The sequence below is a fragment of the Panthera leo genome, chromosome B4 (genome assembly GCF_018350215.1).
Source record: "Panthera leo isolate Ple1 chromosome B4, P.leo_Ple1_pat1.1, whole genome shotgun sequence".
NCBI lineage: Eukaryota > Metazoa > Chordata > Mammalia > Carnivora > Felidae > Panthera > Panthera leo.
This window is the reverse complement of record NC_056685.1, coordinates 137,951,113-137,976,499: the sequence shown is the minus strand read 5'-3', so window position 1 is coordinate 137,976,499 and position 25,387 is coordinate 137,951,113. Positions and strand designations below refer to the sequence as shown.

The 25,387-nt window shown below is 58.6% G+C and overlaps 1 protein-coding gene across 1 annotated transcript in view; it reads left to right on the top strand.

The window, feature by feature from the left end:
- CELSR1 (cadherin EGF LAG seven-pass G-type receptor 1) overlaps positions 1 to 25,387 on the top strand; it is a 138,348-nt gene that overhangs the window by 85,278 nt on the left and 27,683 nt on the right. The window contains exons 6-14 of the mRNA XM_042948138.1: positions 10,583 to 10,740; positions 11,780 to 11,943; positions 12,401 to 12,526; positions 14,052 to 14,218; positions 19,297 to 19,482; positions 20,521 to 20,634; positions 21,512 to 21,686; positions 22,721 to 22,862; positions 24,497 to 24,617. Of these exons, the coding sequence (XP_042804072.1) occupies positions 10,583 to 10,740; positions 11,780 to 11,943; positions 12,401 to 12,526; positions 14,052 to 14,218; positions 19,297 to 19,482; positions 20,521 to 20,634; positions 21,512 to 21,686; positions 22,721 to 22,862; positions 24,497 to 24,617 (1,353 nt within the window). The remainder of the gene's footprint in view (positions 1 to 10,582; positions 10,741 to 11,779; positions 11,944 to 12,400; positions 12,527 to 14,051; positions 14,219 to 19,296; positions 19,483 to 20,520; positions 20,635 to 21,511; positions 21,687 to 22,720; positions 22,863 to 24,496; positions 24,618 to 25,387) is intronic.

Sequence of the window (25,387 nt, the reverse complement as noted above, 5' to 3'; positions counted from 1 at the left end):
CAGTCAGTTAAGCGTCCGACTTTGGCTCCGGGCAGGATCTCACGGTTCATGGGTTCCAGCCCTGTGTTGGGCTCAGTGCTGACAGCTCAGAGCCTGGAACCTGCTTCGGATTCTGTGTCTCCCTCTCTTTCTGCCCCTCCCCAGCTCGTACTCTGTCTCTGTCTCTGTCTCTCTCTCAAAAATGAATAAACATTTAAACACATTTTAAAAAAATAATAAACTTTAAAAGTACTTTGAAAAAAATATAAATATGTGCTGGCATATGCATATTTTTTTTCTGAAGGGTATCCCCCTAAAAAAAAAAACAAAAAAACCCCAAACCCATCAACAGCATGTATCAGAAAACTTCTGCTAGCTCACAAATCACTGTAAAGCATGGTGTCTTTTTTTTTTTTCAACGTTTTTTTTTTTTTTTTTTTTTAATTTATTTTTGGGACAGAGAGAGACAGAGCATAAACGGGGGAGGGGCAGAGAGAGAGGGAGACACAGAATCGGAAACAGGCTCCAGGCTCCGAGCCATCAGCCCAGAGCCTGACGCGGGGCTCGAACTCACGGACCGCGAGATCGTGACCTGGCTGAAGTCGGGCGCTTAACCGACTGCGCCACCCAGGCGCCCAAGCATGGTGTCTTAAAACATCAGATGTTTATTATTCCTTGTGATTCTGTGACAGAAGCATTGGCTGTGGCTCTTTTGTAAACAGCCTACCACATGCTGGACAACTTTGGGGAGAAACATGATGAAAACAATATGTTTCGTGTTCATTTTGTACCTTTCTGTGATTTTTTTGTGTGTTTTACACGTTCTAAATTTTTTTTTACGTTTATTTATTGTTGAGAGACAGAGACAGAGCAGGAGCAGGGGAGGGGCAGAGAGAGAGGGAGACACAGAATCCGAAGCAGCTCCAGGCTCCGAGCCGTCGGCACAGAGCCCGACGTGGGGCTCGAACCCACAAACCGTGAAATCACGCCCTGAGCCAAAGTCCGACGCTTAACTGAGCCACCCAGGCACCCCCGTGTTTTACGTGTTCTTAAGAGTATAGCAGGAATGATGGGTGATGGGACTACGAACCAATTTTGTTTTCTTCCTTTTAACTTTCTGTTTAAAAAAATCGTTTGATTTAGAGAACGTACGAGACAAAGAAGCCAAAGTTTTACAAGTTTAGGAAAACTTCTGCTGAGGACATCAAGGTGGGAGACGAGAGAGGCCAGGTGGGGCTCTGTTGTCGCCACCCCCGCACGGGGGGGGGGGGTGGCATCACACTGGCTTTGCTCCTCCCACGGACAGAGCTGCACAGTGACGTGTGGTTAAGGTTTACTCTGGGCAGGGTCACCCCGTTCATCCTGAGCCTCCAGTCGGGAGTTTGGCTGCTTTTGTTTCCTCCCCGGCTGCGTTTCCACGGATACAGCCAGTTTCTCGGGGACCGGAATGGCCTCCGCTGTGTCAGCCCCTGTGGGTAGTCGATAAATCTCGAACAGCCATGCTCGCATAACAGGTGCATTCCATTTGCCTATCAAATCAGAGGGCAGTGTCTGTAACCACGTTGTCCTTCATCTGGGCCTGGAGGGGTCGTGCCTCCCAGGGACGCCAGTGGGTGGAGAGAACAGTGCCCTGAGTGGCCTCTGGGAGGGTCCAGGTGAGGTGAGGGGCCCGGCCTGCAGGCGGCCCAGCGGCTGGAAGTCACCTGCTTCTTCTCCAAAACACGGCCTCGGCAGATGGCAGACAGCCACCTGCTGTGGAAACACACCGATTCCCCGGGACACGCACAGCCCCACCCTGGGGCTTTTGTGTCCACGGGCTGTGTGGGGAGCCCGCCTCCGCCCGGGCTCCTGGTCGTGTGGCGGTCACTGTCCTGCACCTGCTGCCTGCCTCAGCCCTCCATCCGTCCCAGCTTTCCCGGGCGCCCCTCCCCCCTCCCGGGCTTCCTTCCCTTTTTTTTTTTTTTTTTTTTTTAACCTCTGCCCCCACCCCCCGACGAGGACATTTACCGACTGGGGTCCACACGTCCACCCTTGAAGGAGGAGGAAACTGAGGCTCAGAGTGCGGCCAGGAGGGTCAGGGCTGGGGTCCAGGGGCTCTCACCCACTCGTGGGTTCTGCCTTCTGCAATTTGGATCCAAGGGCTAGCACAGATTCCCCGACCCTGGGGGCCTTGGGAGAAGCCAGGGGCCTGTGGGGTCTCTGTGCTGCTGTCTGGACTCTGGGAACCGAGAGGGGCCTGTCAGGGTCCCAGCAGGAGCAGACAGGGCTTTGTAGGAGTGCGTGTGTGTGTGTGTATGTGTGTGTGTGTGTGTGTGCACATTTCCCATAAGCCCTTCTTCTCTGTCTGAGGTGGCTTTTTGGAAAGGTGACCTGTGGCCTGTAAATCCGTGCATTCTAAGTGACCTGGTCATTGCCGAGAGCTGTCGTCCTTTCTCTCCTGGGAGGAGTGGGTTGAGCGCAGAGCCTGCGCATGGGCCCAGGTCCCCTTCTGCGTGTGGTCCCAGCAGGCCCGGGTGTGTGGATCCCACCTGCGGAGTGGCATGAGCTTCTTATCTAGTGCCTGAAGGTCCCCCCAGTTTGTGTCGAGCAAAGCCCCCAAGAGAAGGAACGTTACCCCAGCTTTTTAAGAAAGTGCTGTTTAAACTCCAGGGACCCCAATTTTAAGCCCTCTTATTTGTCATCGGAGAAAAGACCAGCCTCTGAGCAGATCTGCACAAACTCCCTGGCTCCCAGAAAACCCGGGGGGGCCTGCTGGCCGAGCAGCGGGGGGACCTGCCCCCTGCCAGCAGGGACCGCAGCGGAGGCTCCCGGCCCCCTCATGGACCCCCAAGAGCTTTTGTCTGGTGAAGGGTCGGGCTGGTGAGCGGCTGGCACCGTGCCCCGTGGATCTTTTCCAGAACAAAAGTCATCCCCACGGAGATCAGGGGCCCTCAGGAGATGCCGATTTGTATAGAGTGCCGGGCACGCAGGCCGCCTTCCAGCCTTTGGCTCCCACGTTCCCCCGCGTGTTGTGCGTCCGTCAGAAACGCACAGGTTCCTTTTCTACCTGGGGCCACAATCGTGCGTCAACTGGAGTTGACCACCTGCCCGAGAAACAGAAGACGCTGGTGTGATGGTTTTTTTTTTAATGAAACTCCAAAGCGAGCAGCGGATTCTGACGTTTGTTGAAAATCTTTTCTTCTTAACGCTCCCCAAACAAGAGGAATCTGCTGGCACAGTCCAGCACGTTCTCGGAGAGCGAACAAAGGAAGGACCCCGGAGCTCTGGCCGCTCCGCGTTCAAGCCCTGGAGAAGAATCCGAGGCTTTCCCTGGAGATGCGTTCACGTGCAAGCTGTTGACTGCTCCTTTCTTCTTCAAAGGCGTGAAAAGAAGTTTGCTGTTTTTTTAAAACCACAGGAAAATATACAGAAGCAAAAACACAGGGAGAACAGCCATCTGCGCGGTTTTCTGGCTTTTCCTCCCATCCTCGCCCAGCAGCGCGGCAGCCGCGAACTCTGCGTAGCGCCCCCTTTGCGCCCAGGGTGGTGCCATGGCCTTCGCGTTCATTGTGCGTTTCGTCCCATGAGGGAGGTGCTGTTTTCACCCCTGTTTCACAGAGGGGCCTGGCGGGCAAGGCGGCCAGGTGACTTTCCCCAGCGGGGTCAGGATGTGAACTCGTCGGGGGCTGTGGACGCTGCTGTCCCGTGTCCCCCGCCGGCCCCAGGCCCTCCCAGCTGGGCCTCACGTTGGGGCAGCCAGGCCAGCTCCAGATACCCTCTGCAGAGGGGTTCAGATGCACTTCTCCGTTTTGTTCCCCAGTGACCCTAGAGCGGGTAGCTGGGAGCTTTGCGGCTCTCCGGGAGGAGCTGCCCGGCTCGGACTGGTACGTAATCCACACCAGGTCACTAGCAGGTGAGGGAGTCAGGAGCACCTGCCCCCTCCTCAGCCTCACTGTGGGCAGGAACTTGGCGGCCAGGAAGTGACCTGCCTGATGTCCCATCAGGCGTGCAGGCAGCCATTTGCTGCCCGTACCCTGGTGGGGGGATGCTGTGTCCCCAGGAATAGGTTTCCGGCATCTTTACGGGAAAAAAGCCCAAAATGTCTGGCCTTTTTTGTCCTTAATATATAGATATATATTTTTAATTTTTTAATGTTTATTTTTGAGAGAGAGCATGAGCGGGGGAGGGGCAGAGAGAGGGAGACACAGAATCGGAAGCAGGCTTCAGGCTCCGAGATGTCGGCACAGAGCCCGACGCGGGGCTCGAACCCACAAACCGTGAGATGGTGACCTGAGCCGAAGTCGGATGCTCAACCGACTGAGCCACCCAGGCCCCCCTGTCTTTTTGTCCTTAATATTCAACTCAAGAAGTGTATATTTTACAACTTAATTTTGGGAGAACTCGGAGTTTCGGCTGGCAATTTAGTCGACTTCTTAAAGCTGCTGAACAGGCCCCAGCCCCCCCGATTGCCAGGGCAGATGAGGTGGAACAGGGGAGTGAGCCGTGGCTTCGGGGCTGCCTCCAGGCCCTGGGCCGCTCACACCGGCCCCACGAGGGGAGGCAGCCCGGTTGTCGGCAAACAAGCCATTTTGTCCTCATGGAGACGCCGAGACGTGTGCTGAGGTCCCAAGACGCCTGGCCGGTTCTGCCACCTTGGGGAAGCTGGTCTAGTCAGTGTCGCTCTTGGGTTCCTCGCACGTTTCCGTGGCAGATCCGGGGCGCAGGTGAGTCCGCTCACTGTGCCTGACGTGGCCGCGCCCTGTCGTGGGATTCAGTACGAGTGGGCACGCGAGGTGACGGCAAGCGGCTGGAACGTCGGGGTGAAGCCGCCGGGTCCCTTAGCCTGTCCTTCCCACGTTCCCCCACTGCCCCTTTCCTGTGCACTGTTGCACGTGAATCCCCGTAGGCTGGTCAGCAGCACTGTCCTGGGGTCCACAGCTCCCGTGTGCAGGCCTGACCAGAGAGCAGGTGTCCTGGGAGGCGGTCCTGGCCCGCCTGGGGGGCAAGACCCAGTTCACACCCGCGTGTTACGGGCGGAGCTGAGGCTCGCAGTCTGGTGGTTGAGCGGAGTTCATGCAAAGCCCCGTGGGGAGGCTCCTTAGGAATTTGGTGTGGATCCTGGAAGCCTGGGCCGGTGGGGCTGTGTTCGGCAAGCCCTCCCGTCCGGTCTGAACCTCGCTGTGTTTGAGAAGCGACGGCGGGGTACGCGTCCGAGGCTGCGTTTTGACTTCTCGCGACGTTCCCACAGCCCAGCCGCGTGTGAATTCTCTGGTGCAAATTTCGGTTGGTCGTTTCTGACACAGAGCGGGAATCCACTCCGTTCCCAAGCCTGGCCGCTCCGGGTATCTGGTTTCGAGGAGCCCCCCGCGCCGCCTTCCCCTGCAGCCCACGTTTGAAACCGAACCCCACTCGCCTCCCCGATGAGGAATTGTTTGCAGCGGGTTAAAAGGCTGTAGAAACGTGAGCGCTTTGTAAGGACCAGACGCTTTTGTACACGCAGGCAAATCTCCACCGGCGGCTCTAGAGCATCTGGAAGGAAGCATGGGGGAGGGTCTGCACCCAGCGCAGAAAATAAATTGAAGGGAAAGGAAGAGGGACAGGACCCTAAGTGGTGACTTCGGATTGACTTATGAGAATCGGGAACCTGGATCCACACGGAGGTGCAGAGCCTTTTGGTTTCAGGTCCCGCCCAAAGCACACGGCAGCCCTATTGGTTTTTCTCAGTTGGCGGCAGGGGCGGGTACGATGGGGTCTGTGCTCGCGGGCCCCGATTCCACCTGCCCCGTGGCCGCCTGTGCACACGGAGCGCTACAGCCGTCCCCATCCGCAGGCCCTGCTGGCCGGTGTGTGTCTCCAGTTTGCCTGCTCTGCTCGGACCCTGAGCGTCCAGGCCTGGCTCCTACAGGCGTGGGGTCCTCCGGGCCTGGCTGGCCGCCCCGCCGGGCAAGCCGAGCCCGAGAAAGAGATGGGGGGACGCCAGCCTTCGCCCGGCCTGTGTCCAGCCCCCTTGGCTGTGAGAATCAGTGGCACGAGGTGTCTCTATTTCCCGGGTGTTTTACTTCTGTGCAAACGGGTGGCACACTTTTAACAATTCTTAGGAGTATCCGGGGCCGTTCGTTTTGTCTTGTTTCTCTTGTCCCTGTGCGCCCTTCTGCGCGCACAGAGTCTCGGTGCGCTCTCCTCTGCCTGTGCCAGATCCCCACGTCAGCGCCCCGAACGAGCGGCTCAGACTGCTTTGTCTTTTTCAAACGCGACAGGTGGACGCACAGAAGTAAGCCTGGTGCTTCCACGGCCCTCCGAGTTCCTTCCCACCGGGGATTCCGTCGACGTGCCAGCCGCGCGGGAGGGGACACGCGTTGTCTTCCCCGGGCGAGAACAGATGACCTGAGCCCAGATCAGATACACCTGCTGCTGTCTTTCTTCCGCTTCTCCGTCCTGCCCCGTCACGGCTGCCTGTGCGGTGACGTGCGCTCGGCCCACCCCGACCGAGCGCTTTCCCTCTGTCACTGCGTTTCCCTGCCGGTGACCGTCTCCGCAGGAAGGCCATGTGCTGTCATCCCCGCTTTAGACACAGAAATGGGGATGGCGCTTCCCAGAGGTCGTCCAGGTAGAGAGTGGCCACGGGGGTCGAGGAGGGTGGAGGCCCGTCCAGAAAACTGGCCTTTTTTCTTGTTGAGATGAAACTCACATCACATAAAATGAACCGTTTTATTTTTTTGAAGTTTAGTTTTGAGAGAGAGAGGGAGACACAGAATCCGAAGCAGGCTCCAGGCTCCGAGCTGTCAGCACAGAGCCCGACGCGGGGCTCGAACTCACAAACCGTGAGATCGTGACCTGAGCCGAAGCCCGACACTCAACCGAATGGGCCACCCAGGCGCCCCCCCAAAATGAACCGTTTTAAAGTGAACAACTCGGGGGGCGCCTGGGTGACTCAGTCGGTTGAACGTCCGACTTTGGCTCAGGTCACCATCTCACGGTTTGTGGGTTCGAGCCCCACGTTGGGCTCTCTGCTCTCAGCACGGAGCCTGCTTCAGACCCTCTGTCCCCGTCTCTCTCTGCCCCTCTCCCCACTCATTTTCTGTCTCTCTCTCTCTCAAAATGAAATACACTTTAAAAAGTAAAATAAAGTAATAATAAAGTGAACAACTTCGTGGCACTCGGTGCATTCGCAACGTTGTGCAGCCCGCTGTCTCTGTCAAGATGGGAAATACCTTCAGCCCCCTGAAAGGAAACTCTGTACCCACCAGCGGTCTCTCCCACTTCCCCCCAGCCCCCGACCCCCCGTGCCTGCTTCCTGTCTATGGACTTGCCCCTGCTGGGCATCTCTTGGAAACGGAATCCTACAACAGGGGGCCTTGGTGGCTGCTTTCCCTCGGCATCATGTCCCGGAGGTTCATCCGGTCGGTGGCTGGTGTCAATTCTTTGTTCGTTTAAGGCTGAATCGAACTTCCGTGGAATGGAGAGGCCACGTTGTGATTATCCGTCCTTCTGCTGCCGGACGTTTGGGTCGTTTGTGCCTTGGTGCTCTCGTGAGCAGCACTACCATGAACACCAGTGAGCGGGTTTTTGTCGGGGTCTCTGTTTTCAGTGTCTCGGGTCTGTCCCCAGCAGCGGGCGTTGCCAGGTCCTTTAACCTCTGTGTGTAAGTCGTGTGTCTCAAGTCCCCTGCCGTGCGGATTTCCTGTGCGATGGCCGCTCCCCGTGCTCTCTTGGTGTTCTCCCGCCGGGGCTGACCGTGCGGTGGCTGTCGTCACGTGCTTTAAGCAGACTGGCGGGCGTGTTAGGTCGCTGTCCCTCGTGCTGCATGTTCTGGGGCAGCCTCGGGAGGGGCGGGATGGTGGGGTTCTCGCGGGCACTTCACTGTGTCTCCCCTGCTGGCCCTTTCAGTTCTTAATCTGAGAATGTGTGGTTCTGTGGCCGAAAGGGCCATCGCTTCTGACCTGACGGCCCCTGGGTCCGGGAGCAGGAATCGAGAAGCAGGTGTTGGACGATGTTTATTGGAGACTGTCTGTTCTCCTAAAAGTCGCACTTGCTACTTTGATGAAGTAACACCAGGTTTTGAAATCTCTCTTTTTTTTTAAGCTGATTTATTTATTTTGAGAGAGAGAGAGAGAGAGAGAGAGAACAAGAAGGGAGGGGCAGAGAGAGAGGGAGACACACGATCCCAAGCAGACTCCACGCTCAGCACAGACCCCAACGTGGGGCTTGATCCTATAAACCGTGAGATCATGATCCGAGCTGAGATCAAGAGTCAGACGCTCAACCGACTGAGCCCCACCAGGCGCCCCTGAAGCCCGTCGTAAGGGTGGGCTGCTCTAAATACCAAGGTTGATTTTTGCAGGAGGTGCAGGGGGGAGTCTTTGCCTCGTTTTCCCGCCCATCCTGCGTGGACCCTGGAGCTCTGAGCTGGTTTGCGGTTTTGCAAACAGGAGCTCTGCCTCATTAGAGCTTTGCAAGCGTAAATGCCATTTTCGTCTCCAGAGAAGTCTCCCGCCCATCCCCCCAAAATGCAGATTATACGTTAAAGATAACTCAGGGCCACACAGCCTGGGGACGGTTCTTCCCCAGGGATGGCAGCTAACACTTAAGCGTCCTATAATAGGCACTTGTGCCTGTTTTCCAAAGCGGGCTGCTGTAACAGAGCAAGCAAGCAGATTATTTTTTATACTCCTCTGACTTGAATAACCAAAAGCGAAATCTTTAAGGATGGAGCTTATCAGGTCTCATGATCATCAACTGGTGTAAAAGAAACTGAAGAAGCTTATCCAGGAACTAGGATACCGGGTGGCATTGGATTTACCGAAGAAGGCTTTCCAGGAGACTCGTGTGTCTCATTTAATGTCATTCTTGATGTCGCTGTAACATAGTGAGGACAGGTATTCTAAGATTTGTATTTCTTAAAGACAGGGAAACTGAGGTTCAGTGACAGGCCTTGTGCACTCAGATGGTTGGCCAAGAGGGAGTGGTAGGCTTCCCCGGCATCACCATGTACAGTGGTGCAGGCTGTGCACTGCCCAACTTGGGACGGGGTTGGGGGGGGGCACCACCAGGGTGAACAGGGCACCCCCTGGCATCACACGGTGTGGCCACCTGGCTGAACTCCTGTTACCAGCAGCTTCTTTGTCCTGCCTTATGGTCCAGTGTCCCCCATCGAATGAATGCTTCTTTATTCCTCTGAAAACCTGAAGATTTCTCTTGGCATCCACTGTGTCGTTGTTATTTTCCTATTAAGAGGTACGGAGGTGATTTAGTTAACCCTCTATTATGTTTACAGCTCCTCGTTTCCAATACTGTTGTAAAGAAATACAAGTTTGTATCGTCTTCTAAACACAAGCGGATCCCAGAACTCTCAAGTGGGGACACTGGGCCTGTTGGTTTTGGGGGTGATGGGAAGGATTGCTGGGGGCTGGAGAAGGCGTGTGTCTGTGGGGAGGAGGGAGCCGTGTGCCGACTGGGAGGCCTGATGGCGCTACGCGGACCACCAGCCACCCATCTGTCTGCGGGTTGGACAGACGGGGAAGGTTGCCTGGCCCAGCCCGTACCAGCCCTCTGGCCACCTGCTGTATTTCTGGAACTTTGAGACCGCACAGTCACGTTGTCAGGCTCCCGGCCTGGCGCTGGAAGGATGTCCGAGGGCTGTCTGGGTGGACGTGCTCAGTGTCCTTGAGGGATAGGCCAGGAGACCGGTGGGGGACGCCCGGGGACAGGGGCGGGGCCGGCTGGGTGTTACTGTCACTGGGCACTAACCACAGCTTCCTTGAGAAGGGAACCTGCTTCTTCCAGAAGTGAGCCGGTTACCCCCCAGGTCACCGATCCCAGAGGAATTCTTGTAACCAGCCCTGGGTGGGGAGACTGTGTGTGAGGCCCGCAGGGACGGCCGAGGGGGGAGGCTTAGGAGGCAAGTGGGGCTTGGCCTCGGGGCGTGAAGGGTGGTTGACTTCGGGGCCAGTAAAGGGCATGGGAGGGTCACTCCGGGACGAGGAGAGGCCCCTGGGCCACGCTCCAGGAACATGGAGGGGTGAGCAGGAGCCCGCTCGGGAGGCGTGTGGCCGAGGCGTCCCAGGGCTCTGGCTCTGGCTCTGGCTCCTGTAGCAAAATACCACAAACTAGGTGGCTTAGGGAAACACAGTAATGGAGGCCAGAAGGCCGCGGCCACCGTGTCCGTAGGGCCCAGCTCTGTCAGCGGGCACCAGGGGAGGGTCCCAGATCCCGGTGGTGCCGGGGAGCCCCTGTGCTCCTTGGCCTGCAGACACAGCACTCTGTCTCTGCCTCCGTTGCCACATGGCGTCTCCCCGTGTGTCTGTCTCTGGGCCTGCCTTATAAGGTCACCGGTCACATCGGATCAGGGTCCCCCCTGCTGTGGTGTGACCCTGTTTAGCTAATTACACCTGCAGACCGTTCATTTCCAAATAAGAGCACATTCAGAAGCTCTGGGAAGGACGTGAATTTCAGGGGTCCCCAGTACAGCCGCTTTGGGGGAACTAATTTAAAACAAGGCCGTCCACACGTGGCCTGGCCACGTCCTCATCCCCTGCAGACGGGAGGCATGTGCTGGCGCTGGTGAGCCCACCGCGGGCGCTTGAAGGGGACACACTCATGCCTTCTGTGCTTTCTGTTCTCACAGCCCAACATTGGCCGCCTGGGCCTGCCCCACGGGCCATCTGGAGAGAAGGTGGCCGTGGTGACCGTGGACGACTGTGACACGGCCGTGGCTGTGCGCTTTGGCGGCCTCGTCGGGAACTACAGCTGCGCTGCCCAGGGCACACAGAGCGGCTCCAAGAAGTGAGCATCCCCGGGGCTTGGCGGGGGAGGCCCAGGCAGTCACCCCCTGTGACGGCTGCTCCCAGCAGGGTCGTCCAGGGCGGGACCCTGAGGCAGGGCACCGGGGGCCCCAGCGGCCTGGCAGCCCCCGTCCAGGCTGGAGTCAGATTCCCTCCCCTTGTTTGGGGCACCTTCCCTCTGACACGTTAGAACCTTCTAGAATAAGTCCTCTCATCAGTTCTGCCGAAAGTAATGGCCAGACCAACCCCGAACGGCCTGGCTTGTGACGGCTGGCTTGATGACCCCAGAGACTGTGGGATCCCTGGCCTCGATCCACCAGGCACGCACGGGTCCCTGTGGTCCGGTGTTGGGTCAGTAAACCTCCCTCTGGTACGTCCCGGAGGTTTTCTGTGGATCATCCTAACTCGGAAGCCCAGACAGCCCTAAGGCCAGTTTTGTGATGCCGGCCCCACCAGCCTGAGCTTTGCTCCTTCCTAATTGCGTCGTGGTGGAGTATTCAAGAAGCTTTCGGCGTCCACAGTTGGAGGACCCGATCCGTGCTGGGCATGGGGAATGAAATATGCCTGTTTCCCCCGACCCCACCCAGCTGTGCCCATTGTACCGAGAAGAAAGCTGTCGCCTGGAGACGTTAGACCCCTTGCCCAAGGCCACCCCGCTGCTCACGTGGAACCAGGGCTCTCGTGTGCTGTGACCTCTTTAAGGTCATCAGAGCCTGGGGGGAGGGGTAGTGCCACGATTTGGCATTGACTCGTGCCTGCTGGGCTGCGTGTTTGGCTTCGACTGGCCCAGGCAGTGGGTGGGACTCCCGTTTGCCCGGCTCTGATGCAGGTTTGAGGAGTCTGAGGCACAGAGAGACGTGAAAGCCAGTGGTGGCCCCAGAACCGGGACCTGCCGTGTGTGGTCTGACCTGTGGGCTGCCCGCCTCCCCTGTTCCCCGTTCAGTTACGGACGTTCAAGTTGATGGGTGTGTCTGGCGGCCACCGGGATGTTACGGCAGCTTCAGGGCCCCCGACGCTGCCTCTCACCTTTGCCCCCTCAGGTCCCTGGATCTGACCGGCCCTCTGCTCCTGGGAGGCGTCCCCAACCTGCCCGAAGACTTCCCCGTGCACAACCGGCAGTTTGTGGGCTGCATGCGGAACCTGTCCGTGGACGGGAAGAACGTGGACATGGCCAGCTTCATTGCCAACAACGGCACCAGGGCAGGTGCGAACGACCGCCGGGGTGCACGGCCGGGCGTTGGTGGCCTCCTCCACGTCCTGGGCAGTGACTTCTTCCTAGAGCTGACCACACCTGTGTGCAGCTAGCGGTGGGCCGGTAGGAGGGGGGCCCGGGCTCGCAGATGTCCTGCTCTTGGGGCCTGGGCGTTTGGGGTGCCTGTGACACCGCCGGGCTGGGCAGGGCACTCGGTCCCCCGGTCTTGAGCATGTCACCAGGTGACCCGACGTCCCTGGACACGGGCAGGGCTTCCTGTACCATTCCGGGTCTGACCATCGGACTGCCACCACAGGGTCCCGGCCTGTCCGCCTCCCCTTGGGGCTGCTCCTCACCAGGCTGCTTTCGCACCGCGGGGTTGGCGTCGGGGGCAGTGACCGGTCCCCCCGAGGCACGATCCCTTCACGTCTCCCGCTCTGAGACCGTACCGCGTGCCCTGTGTCCTCAGGCTGTGACGCTCAGAGGAACTTCTGTGATCGGACCTGGTGTCAGAACGGGGGCACGTGCGTGAGCAGGTGGAACACGTATGTGTGTGAGTGCCCGCTGCGGTTCGGCGGGAAGAACTGTGAGCAAGGTAAGGGCCCGGCATCCGTGCCCGCCCGACCTCGGGGCCTCGGACGCATCGCTGTCGGGTGACGGGGCTCACGCGGGCTGGCACGGCCAGGGCCGCAGCCTCCGATGGCGTGTGTGTCCCCAGGCCTGGGCCCGGCGGGGAGAGAGGGTGGGGACGGGGGAGCGGGGGGGTGGGGGGGCCCGGCCGCCGGTGGGACACACGCCCACACCTAGAGTTCCTGTTATGGAGGCCGTGGGGCCCGGCCGGCCGTGGCTGTGCCAGAGTGAACAGATGCCAGCGTTGGATTTGTAAGAGCAGGAAACAGACGGGCCGGGGCTCGTGAGGCTGTGGTCCCCCAGAGGCAGCCGCCAGCTGGCGTGCCCTGTGCTGTTGGCGGGTGCGCCCCACCTGGGGGACGTTCCTCTGTGTGACAGCCGGGGTCTGGAGGACACGGGGCGGCTGGCCGGCACCCCGTTTGTGCAAGGGTAACACACTGGATGGGGTGTTGATCCACGTCCGTGGTCCCCCCCAAACATCTGGAGCCCTCGGCTGGCCAGCGGCCTTCCCACCTCTGTGCCCACAACCAGGAAGAGAGAAACAGTGGCCCGCATGCCTGGGCGTCGGAGCCCCCCCCCAGACACAGATGAGGGCTGGTTAGGCTACAGGGTCGGGGTGTTTCTTCCGGAACACGTGTGCGGTATTCATCGCAGGCTCACACCGACCCACCCTGAGACCACCCTCCCCACAGCCCCGCCCCCGCCCCACCCCATCGGCTCCCCCCACAGCCCCGCCCCACCCCATAGGCTCCCCACACAGCCCTGCCCCGTGGGCTCCCCACACAGCCCCGCCCCCGCCCAGTCAGCTCCCCACACAGCCCCGCCCCCACCCCTTCGTCTCCCCACATAGCCCCGCCCTGTGGGCTCCCTGCACAGCCCCGCCCCTGCCCCTGCCCCGTCGGCTCCCCACCCAGTAGGTGTCACGTGGGGCAGGGAGGTTGGGATCACCGCACCCCCCAGCACCCCATCTGCGGAGCCCAAGGATTCTGAGCCACGACATCCAGCCCGAGAGCCCCCCCATCATGCCCTGACCAGGGCTGGGAACCCCCAAGCCCCAGCCTCACTCCCCGGGAAAGTGGCGCATGCCCTACCGGGTGGGCTTCTGTAAGCCGCTGGCTCCTGTGCTCGGAGACCTAGAGATGGACGCCCGAGACTGGCCTTAGTTTTCGTTTGGTTGGTTTGTTTATTTTTGAGATAGAGTGTGAGCAGGGGAGGGGCAGGGAGAGAGGGAGAGAGGAGAGCGCTGACAGCTGAGAGCCCGACGCGGGGCTCGAACCCACGAACCGTGAGAGCACCACCTGAGCCGGAGGTGGGCGTTTAGCTGACCCAGCCACCCAGGTGCCCCTGAGACTGGCCTTTGTATTGCAGCGAAAAAGGCCCAGAAATTTTTCCCTCCCCTCTCCCGGGAGCCCGTCCTGCCCCCCCTGCAGCCGGCAACGGTTCTCAGAGGCTCGTCTGATACCTGGGGCCCCGCGTTTCTGTGTCCGCAGTCATGCCTCACCCCCAGCGCTTCAGCGGGGAGAGCGTCGTGTCCTGGAGCGACCTGGACATCACCATCTCCGTGCCCTGGTACCTGGGGCTCATGTTCCGGACCAGGAAGGAGGACGGCGTGCTGATGGCGGCCACCGCAGGCATGGCCTCCAGGCTGCGTCTCCAGGTGAGGGGGGACCACGTCCCACCCGGGCGAGCTGAGTGGGGCAGCCAGAGCCACCCAGGCAGCACCCCCCCCCCCCCCCCCAGGAAGCACAGGCTTCCCGCGCACACAGGCAGGGAACCTCACCCCTGCGCCGCCTCCCTCCAGGGAACCTCACCCCTGCGCCACCTCCCTCCGCCCGCACCGGCCCGGCGGGGTCCCCAGAGTGAGGAAGAAAGGAAACACGAGCCTGCTTTCCCAGCCAGCCGCACAATCCCGCCATTCATGCCAGGGAAGAGCGCAGGGAATCCGGTGTGCAGCCACGATTCCCCCTGGGGGGATTGATTCCAGCACTTTCTTTTCTTCCATTATTCCTGAGACGGGGGGCGGGGCGCACGGGCGGGCTGGACCTAGCAGCCCAGCTCCTCAGCTGCGAAACTCAGCCAAGGCGTGTTGTAGACAGCGGCTGTGGCCTGCGGGCATTTCGGACCTAGAGGGGGCGCAAGCTGCACCTCCGGGTAGAGATGGGGGGCCCGGGGCTGGGGTGCCGCGTGCAGGTCTGCGCCCCGCGCTCTGCCGGGGCTTTCCTCGAAGTCCCGAACGCTGAGTCTCCTCCCGCGTGTGCTCTCTTTACCTTTTTGCAATTTACTGTGTTGTCTATTTTAAATGTCAGATAAGCAGAGTTCCTAAAAACCTTTTATTTTCATTTGTTTTAATGTTTATTCATTTCTGAAAGAGGGAGAGGACACAAGCGGGTAAGGACCAGACAGAGAGAGGGGGAGACACAGAATCTGAAGCAGGTTCCAGGCTCTGAGCTGTCAGCACAGAGCCCGACGCGGGGCTCGAACCCACGAACCGTGAGATCATGACCTGAGCTGAGGTCGGACGCTTAGCCGACTGAACCACCCAGGTGCCCCTCCTAAAAACCTTTAAGAAATGGTTGAAACACACCGTATTCGTTAATCTCTGTGCCACAAAGAGCTCTCCCTGCATTTTCCCTGCTCCACAGAGATTTCACTTGGAAAAACAAGGAAAGTTATTGCCGTTTGTGGAAGTCACCCAGCGACCCTGTCAGGCTGCCTTCGTGCCTCTGGCCCAGTGTCCTGGTGGCCTGAGGGAGGGGCTCTCACCCTCGACGCCAGCCTGCGGTTTTGCGATATTCGAGGGCCCAGGAGACCCTGCCACCCGGGGAGCCTGGGTACGGGCCTGCTCTCTCTGGGCTCCTGGTGCCTTCTGTCTACAGTGACGGGGGGAACGGGAGGGGAGGTTCTTGAGTAAACCCTCCACCTCCGAGCCGCTCGGCCAGGGGGCCACACCCAGGGATTGTCCCTCTTAGAAAGTCCACTTTCTGACCCTTCTCAGAGCTGATCTGCCTCCTGATGCAGCAGCGGCATGTGGGACCTGTTCCTCGCCACTGCCCTGGGCCCTGGGGACTGGTCCTTCCGCCCGGTGAGGAGTGGCCTTAGTTCCCAGACAGAACAGGCTGTGCTGCGGTCAGAAGGTCAGACGTGAGATGGACCCCACGGAGCGTCCACTCCAATCTCTTTTTGCTCAGCAGAGGCCTAGAGACTCTGGGCTCTGGGCCCCGTGGTTCCCTTGTGCCCCGGGCTCTGTAGTGCCCACAGGACCCCCTCCCATCGCCCCCGTGAGCTATCCACCTGGAAGCACTTGGAAATGGCAGGGGCAGCGGGTGGGGACACAGGCACTGTCCAGCGCCCCCTGCGGGCTCTGTGTCGGAGGTCAGTGTGGGCAGGACCTCGAGGGCTCCCAGTGGACAGGCAGGCCCCACACTCGCCCACGGATCAGTGAGGACAGGGTGCCAGGGGGCCACGACTAACCCTGTCCGGGCAGGGGGGCTGGGGGCTCAGAGCCCGGACGGAAGCCTCTCTGTCTTCCACCTGCCCGGCTCACCTGCGTCACTGCTCAGCGGCATTTCCAGCGCGGACCCATTCGGGGGTGCTGAAGTGGGTACCTCTGTGCATCCGATAATTTAGCTGTCGCTGTTTCTCCTTAGTAACTCGTGACTTCATAGGTTTCCAGGCAGTCCCAGAAGCTAGGTCTGGGCCAGAACTTGGCAAGCACACTTTTGCCTCAGGATGGCATTTTTCTCTGCGGTTATCTCACTGTGGAACAAATTAAATTGGCTCTTTCGATTCAGGTGATGAATTGGAACTTGTAGGTTGTCCTTTGTCAGCGGGGTCTCTGTAGGAAAGAAGTATGCTTTCAGGAGGAACAACACTGAAAGCCACAGACTCCCGTATTGTTTGAGTAATTACGTTATGGGTAGCTAATCCAAAAATTTAGTTTTTTGTTTTTTTTTTTTGGCCAGGGACTATGGCCAGCCCCTCCCTGTGGAAGGCTGGGTGGGTGGTAAGAGTGGTGGCCTTGGGGGGAGTCCTCCAGACCTCAGTGGCCACCCAGAAGGGCGCTCCAGGGCCCGAAGGCCGGTCAGCTGGGCGTTACTGGAATGTTCTGGGTTATTGCCATGTGGTGTGTTTGAACACAGGCCTCCTGCAGACCCTGTAAGCTCTGTGGGGCAGCCGCGTAGGTGTTCCTGGCCTCCGCGGCAGGCCAGACAAGCTACGTAGTCATCCTGCAGCCCAAACAATTTGGGTAATTGCACTCAGGCGCCCTCGCTTCGCCTGCATTGTCAAGGGAGATAACCTGGCCATTGTTGAATGCTGCCCCTCTTAAATCCGGCGACAGACCTGAGGTGGTGAGCAGTTACTGTGCATGGGCCTGGAATTCATTCTGTTGCCTTTGTCTGTAGACATATGTCATTTTTATTGTTGCTCCACTGGCCTCAGGGTTTTGTTGCAAGGAAAGAGCATAGCCAGGGAGATTAAGGACATTGACTTAAACTTCTGTGGACAAATGGAGACAAAGCCGAAAAAGGTAAAAAAGTCCTCTTTATTTCACTCTCGATTAAGACCCAAAACCAAAAGGGGCGCCTGGGTGGCCCAGTCGGTTGCGCGTCCAACTTCGGCTCAGGTCACGACCTCACGGTTTGTGAGTTCGAGCCCCGCATCGGGCTCTGTGCTGACAGCCCAGAGCCTGGAGCCTACTTCGGATTCTGTGTCTCCCTCTCTCTTTGCCCCTCCCTTGCTTGCACTCTCTTTCTTTCTCTCAAAAATAAATAAACATTTAAAAAACATGAAAGGAAAATAAACATTAAAAATTTTTTTAAAAAGACTAAAAACCAATATACGTTATTGGTTGCATAATCTTGGTAATCACTTAAAAACATTTTCTGTTTTCCATTATGATTTCTTCTTCGATCCTTGGGTATTTAGAAGTATGTTTCTGGATTAGCAAACAGGTGGCGTATTCTAGTAAATCATTTTGTTGTTGATTTTTGCATAGTTGCAGGTCAGGGAAGGCATGCTGTGTGATTTCAGACCTTTGAAACGTGTAGAGACCTGCTTCGCAGCCCAGCATTTCATCGTTTCTTTGTGTATGTCCCACCTATGCCTTGAAAGAATGTGTGTTCTATAGCTGTGTTCTGTAGTGTCCTATATACATCAAGTGAGTGAAGTTTGTTAATTGTGGCATTCAGACTTTCTATGTCATTGTTGATTTTTGTGTCTGCTCAGTTGCTGAGAGAAGTGAGTTTTAAAAGTTTGCAACCCTCATTATGGATGTCTCTCTTGTTCCTGTTAGTTCTGTCAAGTTTTGCTTTATACATTTTGAGGCTGTGTTGTTAGGTGCATACAAATTTAGAATTGCTTTATTTTCCTGGACAAGTGACTGTGTCATTCTATGAAAATTGCCTTATGTCTAGAATTTTTTGTTTGCCTTCATGTCGACTTTGTCTCCCTTTGTCTCACTCTACTTTGTCTCACATTAATGGAGCTACACCAGGTTTCTTTTGGTTGGTGTTTACGTGATGTGTCTTTTTCTAGCCTTTACTTTCAACATTTCTGAATCCTTCTATTTTATGTCTGTCTCTTTTAAGCAGTGCATTCGTAGTTGTTTTTTTTTTTTAACCTATTCTCTTACTTGAAGCAGTCTTTGAACACGTGTATCTTAGGTTAGTTGCAGTGCTATTTTCCCATCTCCTTACATGTCTTTCAACATGGTAGCTTCAATCTTGTCTCCCGAAGTGTAACATTTACCTGCAAAAGTAAGAGTCTCATGGTCACCTGAATCTGTCTCCTTGAAAGTTCTCTGATTCCTCAAGTCTGTCCTCGAGTCTGTGTCTGATGATTCTATTTTATGGATCCACCCGGGGCGGCGGGGGCAGGGGTGGTCTGTTTCCATCCATTCTTTCTTGTGTCTCTTGGTTTTCACACACACTGTCTTATCTCCTTGGGTATGTGGTTATTTTTGATCGAGTGCCGAACATCATATTGAAAACACAGATAATTTGATGCCAGAATGGTGGTGTGGCTGTCCCTCGTGTTTGCTTCCGACGGGCACCCCCACATACCTTGGGCGGGTTCCGAATCCCAGGTTCTGTCATCCTAGCCCCAGGAGCCTGGAAAGCTTTGCTCCTCTTTTAGGCTCAGCTGACAACCATCAGCGGAAGGAAACCCTGAGCTCCTTTCTGCAGATTTCCATTTTCTACCTGGTCGTGGCTCTGTAACCCAGCCGTGAGTCACTCAGTACTGCATCTTGTGTTTCTAGGTGTTCTCAGGAAGAGGGTTGGTCCATGAGGGGAAACGAGATCTTGGCGTTAAAGATATTTTCTTAAAACAGGAATGTCTTAGGCCAGTTATTTTACCTATGGCTTTTTTTTTTTTTTTTTTTTGGTACGTATATATAAACGTGGTGGCTTGAATCCCATCTCAAAAAGTGGAACATCTGCCTCCACAAATAAGAGCCCAGTAATCATCAGAGTCTGTGACTGTTCCCAGTAATTAAGCCCCACGCGAGTTATCTTACCTGCCCTCTGTCCACATTTGACACTTCTTGCCACAGAAAAAGGCATAGGATCTTGAAGAGTGTTACGGGCAACAAGAAATTACACTGGGCCTACTTTTTAGGTTTATCTGTGGCCCAGTGCCCTGTTTGCACGGCTCTGTTACGTAAGTGACTGCAGAGTATTTTCTGTTCTGCTGTCGTCACATCAGTTGGTAGGTCTGGCTCTCCCTGTCCTACAGATCCTGAACAACCACGTCCAGTTCGAGGTGTCCCACGGCCCCTCGGACGTGGCATCCATGAGGTTGTCCAGGTCACGCGTGACTGACGGGGCGTGGCACCACCTGTTGATAGAACTGAAGAGCGCCAAGGAAGGCAAAGACATCAAGTACCTGGCGGTCATGACCCTGGATTACGGGATGGACCAGGTGAGTTGGCACCCGTGCCCTCTTTGGAACAGGCACCTTCGCCGGGCCTACGGAGAACCGAGTGACCCCTCCACGTGCCAGGACGTGCCGGAGCCCCGGAGGATTTTGGGGCACACGTTCGGGCCCCCCTGAGTTTGGGTCTCACATCCTGCCTTACGCTGCGGTCACCAGTGTCTGTACCTCCTCCCCCTGCCAGATGGCCAGCTCCTGGACTCAGGAACTGGACTCCATCCGTCTGTTATCCCATCGTGGTGCCGTCGGCACCCGCGGCAGTGGTCTCTTTCAGCAGAGCTGACCAGAGTAACGACTGCGGCTTGGTGCTGTGCCTCTGGGGCACACAGATAAATAACACGCGGGTCCTCGCCCTCAGGGTGGGTGGCGCGTGAAGGTGGGTGAGCAGATGAGCCCGGGTGAGCAGAGGGGGCAAGCGATGGGCGAGTGGCATTCAGAGCATGCTTGGTGAACCGCACTGGATTTCTACTGGTGGCGGCTGGTAACCAGAGGCCCTTTTTCTGGGACGTCCGCCCACTTCAGGGGCTGCTTGTGAGTTTTGTGCCCTCGAGGTCTAGGCGCATCTCCCACCTGGCTCTGAGGATAAACAGCTGTTCTGTTCCACCTGCAGCCTTGCAGGGCCTGAGGGTCCAGCAGCGACGTTCTTAGATGCCTGCCGTCCCGCTCGTACTTTGCATTCGCTGCCGTCTTCTAGTTCACTCCAGCATTTTCCTGCAGTGGCTCATCAGCGGTGCCCCTTGTGGAGGGGGGAGGGTTGCCCCTGTCCCCCCGGCTGGCCATCTTGGCTGGGCCGGGCGGGGAGGACGTGTATCCTGTGACCCGGTCCCCACTCCCCTGCCTGTCACACACAGACGGCTGCGTTCTCTCCTGAGAAGGCCGAGCCCGGCTCGCCCCTCTGTTTGGAGGCCCACGTGTCCTCGGGCTGTGGGGAGCTTGCCCAAGTGACCGCGTCATCAGCCTCTGGGCATGTTCCTCCCAGAAGATGTTTCCGGAATGTGGATGTAGCCCCCCCCCCTCCTGCCACAGGACACGGTGCAGATCGGGAACCAGCTTCCGGGGTTGAAGATGAGAAGCATCGTCGTGGGCGGCGTGTCCGAGGATAAGGTCTCCGTGCACCGCGGTTTCCGGGGCTGCATACAGGTACGGCAGAGCCGTGGCGCCCGCCCCCCCGTGGGCAGCTCGGGGCCCTTGGTCCGCCCGCTGCCTTTCAGTGAATGAGTCATTCGTCTGATAGCCGACCCAAGCTTAACAGTCCCGCTTCTAGCTTAGACCCGTCCTCCCCGTGGTCCCCTCCGGCCCTCCCCCCGCATCCCCATCACCGCATCACCGTCCGCCACTGCGGCTTTGCCTTCACGTCCTGTGTGGCACGTGCCCCCCGCTGCCTCCCCCGGCCTCCCCCCCCCCCGGCCCACCTGAACCCGCTCATCCCCCGGAGCAGGTGTCCTAGCAGCAGCCAGAGTGACCTGTCAATCGAGTAGCTCCGCTCGCGTGCCCCTGGCCTCCCGCTGCAGGAAATGAACTCCCGACCTGCCTCCCCTTCACGGCCCCCACCCTCCTCGGTGACCGGGCAGTGCCATCGCTGAGCGCCAACCCCCTCCCCCCCCCCCCAAAGCGCCATCCCGCAGCGTGGAACTCGCCGTGTGCGTCCCCACCGCGGTGATGTGCGGGCCGCCCCGCTACCCGGATGCCCCCGGCTCCCACGAGACGCCCCCTTCGGCGGCGGCCGCGCTCTCCCGCCGCCCGCATTCGCTCTTCCTTCAGGACACCAGCCACGGAACCGTCGGAACGCGGACTCGCTCTGACTCCGTTTCCGGGCGGCTGGTCTACCCACCTGGCGCCCACGCCTGCCGTGGTTCCACCTCCCTGCCCCCCACGCAGGTCCCGGCTCTGTGCATACGTGAAGGGTTGCTTTTTGACGACCAAGAGAACTTGGGGCCCTCTTACCCCCTGGTTACTTTGGGGGGTTCCCCCCACCCCAAGACACGGGGCTGAATCCGGCTGCCCCTCTTTAACTCAGGGGGTGAGAATGGGCGAGACGTCCACCAACATCGCCACGCTCAACATGAACGACGCCCTCAAGGTCAGGGTGAAGGACGGCTGTGACGTGGAGGACCCCTGCTCCTCCAGCCCCTGTCCCCCGCACAGCCGCTGCCGCGACGCCTGGGACGCCTACTCCTGCGTCTGTGATAAAGGTGGGAGCCCCGCCCACACCCCCCGGCACCCTGCAGCCCCTGAGCAGAGGGCCGCGCTTTGGCCTCGAAAACACACGGAGGAGAGCGGCCTTGGAGCAGCCCCGACCCGTGCGGGGCTGCGGGGGGCGGAGCCTTGTCACTAAGGAGTGCGCCCTCGCTCTCTTTGTTTATATTTACTTATTTTTGTATTCGCTTTAAATGTTTACCTCTGAGAGAGAGAGAGAGAGGGAGACTGCGAGTAGGGGCAGAGAGAGAGGGAGACACAGAATCCGAAGCAGGCTCGGGGCTCCGAGCTGTCAGCATAGAGCCTGACGTGGGACTCGAACCCACAAATCGTGAGATTGTGACCTGAGCCCAAGTCAGATGGTCAACCGACAGCCTCCAGGCACCCCTCTTTTAATTTTTTTTTTTTTTTTTTGAGAGAGAGAGTAGGAGAAGGGGCAGAGAGAGAGAGAGGGAGAGAACCTCAAGCAGGGTCTACACTGTCAGCACAGAGCCTGATGCGGGGCTTGAACTCACGAACCATGAGATAGTGACATGAGCCGAAGTCGGACACTTAACTGACTGAGCCTCCCAGGTGCCCCTGCGCCTTCTCTTCTTAAAGTTCGTTCCCACGTCTGGTCCTCACCTGAGGCACAGGGGACACTCCAGGCTTTATCCTCAGGGCACAGGATGAGGGGAGGGGAAGAATTCGGGAACAGCCCACACTGTGGATGATACTCTCAGCCTGAACGTTGAGGTGCTGCCACCCTGCTCCGCTCGTACCCGTCCCCCGTGTGTCCTGGGGAGGCCGGGCCTCCTGCCCTCCTGGGGGGCCCCTTTCTCTGCCCTTCCAAGTCTGACCCACCGGACGTTTGTGTTTCCCGTGACTCCCTCATTTCCCTCGGGGGCATAGCCCGGAGAGTTGGGGGAGCCACGATGGATCGCTTGAGACGTCTTCCCCTGCAGGCTGGGGCTCCAGAGGGCGGGCCCGTGATGCCTCGGGCAGATTCTGGCGGGGGGGCGGGGGGGGTAATGCTGGCCTGTCCCCGCAGGGTACTTTGGAAGGCAGTGCGTGGACGTGTGCCACCTGAATCCCTGCGAGCACGTGTCGGCCTGCGTGCACAGCCCCAGCTCCCCGCGGGGCTACGTGTGCGAGTGTGGACCCAGCCACTACGGGCAGTACTGCGAGAACAAGTAAGACGACCCGCCTGTCGCGTCCAGCGGCTCCTTCTCGTGACGCCTCCCCTCCTCTCTGTCACTTAGCACAGAGATACGGAGGATTCCAGATAACACGGACGTGGTCGTTTGCTTGCTTGTTTTTCAAATTGGGCCAGAAACGAGTAAGAGTTGACCTGGCACCTGGGACGACCCGCGTTTGAGCACGCTCCCACCGCGGGGACATGCAGCGTGACTCACGCGTGTAGAGCCCAGCCGTGCACAAAGCAGGCGGGCACTGGGGCGCGGGGGGCCAGCCCTGCAAGCCGGGAGCAGAGCGTGGCTTTTTGGAGGCCGCGGAAGCCTGGCAGAAGCGTGGCAGGATCGAGCGTGGGTCTCAGAGGGCCCCGGCCGCCGCGTGGAGCGGGATGGGAGCAGGTGAAAGCCGGAGGCAGGGAGGCCGGGAGGCTGATCGTGTCCCCGAGGGCTGGCATTGCAGGGGCAGAGGGCGGCAGAGGCGGGAGGGGGAAGGTGCCCCGCAGCTCGGGGGTCCCCAGACTGTGAGTGCGGATCCGTGAACACCTGACTGGAGCCCCCGGCTCGGCAGTTCTGGCGTGGTTATTTTTATGCCCCTGCTGTGTACACAGTCGGTACTTAATAATTGCTTGCCAGGCGAGTGAGGGAGTATGAGAGGTTCACTGCCGGCTGGGCGGGTGGGTGGACGGAATGCCATTAGCCGAGACGGCGAACACGGGGCGGAACCCGAAGGACGTTTGGTTGGGGAGGTGCGTCCCACAGGTAGGGGGTCTGCGGATGATGCTCCCGTGTGTGGTCAGGGTGGGAGCGGAGGTAGGGTGACAGTGACAGGCAGCGGCCAGAGCCCGGGAGGGGTGAGCGTGGCCTCGTGACCTTCGACGCCACACGTCTCCGGGCCTGCTGGGCTCCCAGGGCACGACTGGGCCTGTGTCGTGATTCTGAACCCACCACTGGCTCCGGCCCATGGCTGCACGGAGCCGACCACGGTTCAGGTCACATCCGTGGAAAGGCAGCTCTGAGCGTCTCCGGGGACGTGGCCAGTGTTTGACTCAGGGCACCCGGGAAGGCGTGGATGCCCCGGAATCCCTTACTCAGGATCTGCCCGCCGAGGACCTTTTGCCGATAGGCGCCCCCCCCGCCCCCGGGTCCTGCGGAAAGGTTGCCCAGGGCAGTCAGGCTCGGTCTGCTCTGTTGGGGCTGGGGTTGAGAAAGTCTGGCCCGGCAGTGGGGTCACTTGTCACTGAGCCCCCCCGTGAGCCAGGCGTCCTGGGGTGGACACCGATGGGTGCCGTCCCCACGGCTTGGAACGTGGCGAGGTCACGCTGATGGGACGTAAGCCCAGTTTGGGGTACTCGCCTGTTCTTCCAGGTAGAAGAAAAAATAGCAAGCAAACAAATCATTTTAGAAGTAAGTTTTGCAGGTAGAAGCCCTCCGGACATGGGGCCCCTGGAGGCTGGGATTCTGAGGGGTCACAGGAGAGTGAGGCTGGGGACGAGCAGGGGGGGATACGGAGGCCACTGCAGGGGGAGGGAGGGGCCCAGAAGCAGGGTAGCTCAGCCTCCCGGCCTGCGACAGTCTTCCTCTGGCTGCAGGAAGGGTTATGCACACCTTCCCTCTCTGGCCTGTTTTCCCCACAGGATCGACCTTCCGTGCCCCAAAGGCTGGTGGGGGAACCCCGTGTGTGGACCTTGCCACTGTGCCGTCGGCAAGGGCTTCGATCCCGACTGCAACAAGACCAACGGACAGTGTCAGTGCAAGGTGAGGCCCGGCCCGCGGGCGGATGGAAGCCACGTCCCCACCGCCACCTTGGGGAGCCAGCCCCGCGGGATGGGCGAGTGCAGGGACGCGTCTGTTTGGACATAGATACACACACCCGTGCGTGCACACACACCCGCGCACTCACACACACATCCACCTAGACATACACACACGTGTGCTCAAGCCCTAAGCCCCGGGAAATCGCGACTCACCGATGTCCCCAGTACACCTGGGCTGGTCTTTATCCCTGCGCTGGTTTGGCCCGTGGGAACCCGAGTCCTTGGCCCCACGCCCCGCTGGTAACCGGAAACAGTCTCTGAGAGCCTGGCTCACCCTCTCACCACTGCCATTCTCCTACTTTCCTGGTCTTTTATCAAATTTCTTCTCCGTGATGGCTGTAAGTTTTAATCTGTGAAAAGCTTTGGGGCGCCTGGGGGGCTCAGTCGGTCAAGCGGCCGACGTCGGCTCAGGTCATGATCTCGCAGTCTGTGGGTTCGAGCCCCGTATCGGGGTCTGTGCTGATGGCTCAGAGCTTGGAGCCTGCTTCCGATTCTGTGTCTCCCTCTCTCTGACCCTCCCCCATTCATGCTCTGTCTCTCTCTGTCTCAAAAATAAATAAATGTCTAAAAATATTTTTTGAACTATGAAAAGCTTTGCCTGCACCCCACCTGGGGTGTCTGTCATTCTCCTGCACGGTGCAGTCACCTCGTGGTGCCAGTCTGCCACAGTGCTCTTGGGACAGCCCGTGGGAGACTGCCCCCCCACCCTCC